General features: G+C 50.3%; 1 protein-coding gene across 1 annotated transcript; it reads right to left on the reverse strand.

The window, feature by feature from the left end:
• Positions 1-226: 226 nt before the first annotated feature.
• Positions 227-5,881, reverse strand: LOC117799501 (epidermal growth factor receptor-like; the record flags this gene model as incomplete). Its single annotated transcript, XM_034651985.1, has 6 exons — positions 227-585; positions 1,289-1,391; positions 2,075-2,122; positions 2,707-2,874; positions 4,176-4,273; positions 5,735-5,881. Coding segments are annotated over 6 exons (923 nt in total), but the record flags the coding sequence as incomplete, so codon positions are not given.
• Between the last annotated feature and the right edge of the window lie 718 nt (positions 5,882-6,599).

Raw genomic sequence — 6,599 nt, forward strand, 5'->3', positions numbered from 1 at the left:
GCTGGGTGCCTTTTTGTGGAGGCCTCACAGTTTGAAGACAAAGGAATGTCCCAGCAACTTCCCACAGTGCATCCAAGTAGGGGCGCTTCCTGGGTGAAAGATGGGTCCCTCAGAGCAAATATGGCCAAACCAGTCCACGGGTCCAAAAGTTAATGTGGGCAGCTGCCGTGGCTTGGTTCCAGGGGCTGACACATCCAAGACTCATGGCCCATGCTATGCTCCATGGTCATGCTCCAATAAACTCACTGCTTGGGGATGCTACCCTCAGGTAGTCTGCATTTTCAGCGGCAGGGCCCTTGAAGATGCCGTTTGACTTGGCTTCCTTGGGAAAGAAGTTCTGCTGGTAGTCCGGGTTGTCCAGGCTGATCTGGTGGTTGCCTTTCTGGGCCCAGAGGCCGGGGCCATCGAGCACACTGCTGACGCAGGTAGGGTGTGTGTTGAGATACTCGGGGTTGTCCACTGCATTGCTGTGGGGATTCTGGTAGTGAGGGTCTCTGCCAGGAGCTGGATTTAGAGGCTGATTGTGATAGACGGGGTTCTGGACAGAACCCGCAGGCCTTTTGGGAATGGACTGGTTTATGTATTCTGAAATGGGAAAGAAATCACAGGTGACATAATCAGCCCAGCATCAGCCCAAGCGGGACTCGACTGGACACACGAACCTGCCGATAGTCCTCCACAAGGCCACTGAAGGCAGGGCTGCTGGGAAGGTGAGTGTCCTGCTGTTGCTGCAAGATACACTGGGTTCTTTTCTATAATTCTCAAAGCAACGGGCACATTTATCTCTTGCCAATTTAAAGTTCGCAGGAGGACAGCCTGCCTGGAGATGTATGTGTGCACATGGGTATGGAACATGTGGCAATAAAGCTGAGATCGGGAAAATACGTGTTTCACATGCTGGGAATGGAGCCTGGATCGAATCTGTCACACACACGCGCGCACACAGACACACTCATCCATGCACACTCAAACACGGGCTGACACACATTCACACACACACACACACATCTTTGATGTTTGCTTCAAATTCTAGAAAATCTGCAAACTGATGCTAAAAACACACCCCCCCGGCTGGACAGGACTCGAGTTCAACACAAAGACCCACACACACACTGTCGTTATGCCAGTTCTCTGCTCTTACTCCCTACACCGTGTCTGCAAATTGCCACAGTCTCCACTTCTGGACTGGCTTGACACAAGCAAGCAGCCCGGGCACCAGGGGATGGAGGCTGGCCCTGTGGGACAGCAAGGCCGAGGACAGTGACCTTGTCCAGGGGAAGCCACTTACCAGGTGCTGGGAGGAAGGTGTCATCTATGTTGTCCTCGGTCAAGGTGCCAGTGGGGTCCGAGCTGTACCATTGCAGGAAGCTGTCTTCTTTGAGGGGACAGCTCTGAGGGGAGGACATAAGGCAAGGTGACTCCAACAGTGCTGCTCAGACTTCAAAGTGCATACAGATCACCTGAGATTTTGTTAGATTGCAGAGACTGTGGGGTCCAAGAAAGTGCCTCAGTGTCTGCATTTCCAACAAGTCCCCAGGTGATGCCCATGCTGCCGGCCCACAGACCTCAGGACCAGTGGCAAGGACCTGGTCAGTGTGCCGCATGGCTTTCAGCAATGACAGAAATGTTCTATCATCCGTGCTCTTCAGTACGGTCACCAGTGCAAACTGAAGGAGACGCACGAGGCCGGTGGCTTCTGTACTGGTAAGTACGGGTCTAGATCAAGCTTTCCCACCAAGCATCAGCATCACCTGGAAGGCTGGCTCAACCCCGATGGCCGGGCTCTGCCCCTGGCCATCCTACATCAGTAGGTCTGGGTCGGAGGCCTGGCCGTTTGCATTTGTAACAAACTGCCAGGTAATGCTGCTGCTGTTGGTCTGCAAACCCCGTTCTGAACAGCATCGCGGTGAGGGAGAGCTAACTGCTAGCCTTAGGGCAGGGGTCAGGGAGACCACACGGAGAAGAAAGGAAGGAAAATCAAGACTGGTTGGGGTAAGATGGGCATTTTCTATGTGTGATAGAGCCATGATACAGAGCTGTTATTTAATTCGGGTTTATTGGTGTTCATACGTACCCCATTTCTGTCAAAGCAAGCCACGGCGGAATTGTTGCTGGTGGCGCTCTGGAAAAAAATCGAAGTTGTTGGGGCGCCTGGGTAGCGCAGTCATTAAGCGTCTGCCTTCGGCTCAGGGCATGATCCTGGCGTTCCGGGATCGAGTCCCACATCAGGCTCCTGCGCTGGGAGCCTGCTTCTTCCTCTCCCACTCCCCTGCTGTGTACCCTCTCTCGCTGGCTGTCTCTCTGTCACATAAATAAAATCTTAAAAAAAAAAAGAATCGAAGTTGTTGAGGGTACACTTCCATATTCTCGCCCGTGCCCACTGAACCCAGGAGGTGGGGATCTCAGGGAGTGGGTATAATTAAAGGTACTTAATTTTGCCTTGACCCATCAGCTTTAGAAAACTAGGTTTAGTTCTGACTTAATTCTGGTCCCTAGTAGACCTAAAAAGATTCAGGGCATGATCCTGGCGTTCCGGGATCGAGTCCCACATCACACCGGATGGAGTCATTCTGACTCTGGCTTGACCATCTCGTTAACATCTACTTCTTTGTCTCTATGTGAGTTCTACTAGATGGGTCTCATTTTCTCTGAACGATTCATTCAAACCAGCAGACACAGTGCTTGAGAAGGAGCGACATTCCATACCAGGGAACTCAGGAGGGGGGTCCGGGATGTGGAGGGACTGTGGAAGAAGCCCTGCTGGGGGATGCGGTACTCATCGGCGTCCACGACATCCTCCATGTCCTCTTCGTCCATCAGGGCGCGGTAAAAGTTGGAGTCCATAGGGCTTGGCAAATGCATCCTCTCGTCTCCCTGGTGCAGAGATTTTTAGACAGGCGGTAAGGCCCGGACAGGCAGTAAGGCCTGGACAGGTGGTAAGGCCCGGACAGGCGGTAAGGCCCGGGCAGGCGGTAAGGCCCGGGCAGGCGGTAAGGCCTGGACAGGGGGTAAGGCCCGGACAGGGGGTAAGGCCCAGACAGACGGTAAGGCCAGACAAGGGCTGTCCCACTTCTTGGCAGATGCCTCTTTGTTCAACAGTTTGGTTATAATAAATCACCCCAGTTCTCTGAAGTGTAGCTGCTTCCTTCCCTCCCCCACTTGACGTTAAAACATAAAAATTCTTTGGTGTTTAAAAGACCCTAAGTGAAACAGACACAGCTTAAGAGGAAGAAGACAGGGATGCAGGAGCGGCGTCTGTCAAGTGTGTTCTCGCAGCTAGGTGCATGATCTTAGAGTTTATAGGAAGGCATTGGTCCCTATTCCTGGCGCAGACCTCTTAAACCCTAGGAATCTCCGAAATGGTGAGAGTGGCAAAGGTGTCCTTGTTATGCTGATGAGTGACTTTAGGACCACAACTAAGGAGGGGAATGGTTGCCAGGGGAGCCAACCAGTGAAGAGGGGATTGGAGCTTTCAGTCACACCCCTGATGTCCTGGAACATGGGAGGCGCTGGAGGGGGAATCACCATTTGGCCATTAATTTAATCAATAATGCCTATTTAATGAAGACTCCATAAAACCCCACAAGGACTGGGTTCAGGTTGGTGAAGACATGGAGATCTGGGGAGAGCCACCCAGCAGGTGTCAGGGAATTGCCTGCTGGGAGGTGTACGGAAGCCCGCTTCCCCCCACCCCCCAACACACACAGCGGAATTGCTAAGCAGAATCTTCAGGTGCTGTATGCAAATTCTTTCTGCATACGTTATTTCACTGACTTCATTAAACAGCCCTGTGAGTTTGGTTTTGTTGACCTAAAGTGGTAAGTGGAGACTCAGGGATTTGAAGTCAGATTTGCTGCCACCAAAGCCCTGCTTCTCCATCTGATGGAGCTGAGGCTCCGTGAACTGGAATACGAATGCGACACATGGAACTGAGTTTGTCAGAGTGCAGTCTGGTCGAGGTGGCACATGGAGCTGGTGGGGGGGGGCACCACAAATGACCTCCACTCGGTTTACGGTGTGGCCTGTGCCCTAACCAAGGCTTGCTCTGAGGCCTTGAGGGTGTGAGGATAGGACCGGGGACACGGAAATTGAACCAGCCCACAACAGAGCAGTGACACTGGACGCTCCGCAGAGGGACCTCTCCCAGCGGAAGCTCAGAGACGGTGATCTGGTACCTGGATGACAAGGTAGCGTTGGGGGTCTCGGGCCATTTTGGAGAATTCAATGATCAATTCACGGAATTTTGGGCGACTGTCCACATCTATCATCCAGCCTGGAGAAGGAATGAGGAAACAGTACAATTAGACCCTGAAAGAAATGATAAAGACGGCACTGCTTCCAGAAAGCATTTATGGTGAGATCCTTTTAGGCAAGCAAGTGATGCCAAAACCGAATCTTTGTGATAGGCTTTTTGTCTTGGCACACCAGCGCTGACCACAGTTGAAAGACCATGATGACATAAAATACTTGAATCAGAATGATAGTAACAGTCTAATTTTCTGTGCCTACTCTTCCCAGGGCCGGAGTTCTGCATTATCACCTTAAGGGACCCAGCAGCTTTGATGCATCACTCTTTGTGAACTGCTAGACTGTAGGGAGCCCCGGCCGTCCAGGCTCTCTGGCCACATCCTCACGGGCACCCATTTTCACCTACACTCGCTTAGCAGTCTTGCAAGCTGGAAACTAGATTCAATTTAGGGAAAGTTACGGACTTTCTTTAAGAGTCTCGGGGTTTGGGAACTCCACACCCTGATGCTTTCATTGTCTTACACTCTCAGTCACCAAGCACGCAAGTGAGGGGGGTGTTCAGTGCCTTCCCTAGCACACTCGTTCACCTCGCCAGCACATCTGATTACACAATGATCTCAGTCTGCATGAAACACGCTGGCGGGACAGTGGTCAGCTGGAAATCCTTGTCTCTCTTGAGGGTTCACAACAATTTTTTATCGGCAGGATGTCAAGCTATTTTAGGGCAGACTGCTATGTGACCTTAGATGAATCATGGAACCTCTCTGGATCCAGCTTCCTCCATCCAAAGCAGGGATGTTAAAGTAGGTTAACTCCGTGATCTAACGTTCAGAAAGGGACATATCTACATCAACTTGGCCCCTTCATATACCCCATGCTACCTTCTCGGGTAAGTGCTCATCACACGTGGAATGTTATCTCCAGAGCCTGCTGAACTTGACCTTCTGGTGGATTATGCACCGACCAAGTTACACACTCTTATTTAGATTAAAATGTTTACTTGCTACGCTGCAAAAGACCTCACGTAGATCTATTATTTGAAAGGCTTAAGGCAAGGCAGAAATGTTGATTCTATCAGACTCGTGTGCTTACTCATTGTTAGGCATTTAAAAACATTCAGTCTCTCTGGTAACAGGCATTGAAATGTGCAGTGCCGTTTTCATTAAGCAACTCAGAAAATAGAATATTTTGGTGTAATGGTTTATGGAGGAATTTGATTTTATTTATTTGCTTGCAAACATGAGCACATGCCAGGTCACAGTGCTCAATGGGTCAAGCAAATGCTTCCTGAAGAATGTTGGGAGAGGGTATTTACAGACATTCCTGGACCCCGGGGCCAGCTGTAAAGAATGTGACAACATTTCTTCAGGGAATCAAAGGTCTCAATCTTTTGGCTACGGACAGCAACACCTTTCTAGGCACAACCAGGCACTCTGAGTGCCAACGTCCGGGTAAGCCCACGTGGATGGTCACAGCAGTCACTCACACTTGACCATGATCATGTAGACATCGATGGTGCATATGGGCGGCTGTGGGAGGCGCTCTGCTTTCTCCAGGATGGTTGAGATCTCACTTGCGGGGATACCGTCATAAGGCTTGGAACCAAAGGTCATCAACTCCCAAACAGTGACTCCTGAGAGGATGAAGTAGTTGCTTTATGAGTTGATAATAATCACGACACCTTGTCTTTAGTCACCATTTAAACGTTTCTCATCTCTAAAAACCTATGTTTCTGTGGCTTTGGGCAGAAGCCTCAGTGTATCTTTCTGTAAAGTGGGGTGATGACAGTATCTGTCCTGTGGGACAGTTGTGCAGATCCAATAAGATAATGCAGCTGAACTGTTCAGACAATGCCAGGCAAATAGCAAGTGGCCAATAAATGGTAAAACTTTAGTAACAGCAGCAATGACAACTCAACCACTGTAATGACCTAAGGGCTATTATGCAACGGGGCAGGAATTACACACTCAGGCATCTGCCCTACGCGACTTGTATCTATGGAANTGCGACTTGTATCTATGGAAGATGGAGACAGCAGACAAGGTTACCCACCTCACATTTTAAAATTATAATAGGGGCGCCTGGGTGGCTCAGTCGTTAAGTGTCTGCCTTCAGCCCAGGGCGTGATCCCGGATTCCTGGGATCGAGCCCCGCATGAGGCTCCTCCACTGGGAGCCTGCTTCTTCCTCTCCTACTCCTCCTGCTTGTGTTCCCTCTCTTGCTGGCTGTCTCTCTCTGTCAAATTAAATAAAATCTTAAAAAAAAAATAAAATTATAATAAAAATTGGGAACCAGGGACACCAGGGTGGCACAGTCATTAAGCGTCTGCCTTTGGCTCAGGGCGTGATCCC

Source organism: Ailuropoda melanoleuca, unplaced genomic scaffold (genome assembly GCF_002007445.2).
Source record: "Ailuropoda melanoleuca isolate Jingjing unplaced genomic scaffold, ASM200744v2 unplaced-scaffold512, whole genome shotgun sequence".
Taxonomy (NCBI): Eukaryota; Metazoa; Chordata; class Mammalia; order Carnivora; family Ursidae; genus Ailuropoda; species Ailuropoda melanoleuca.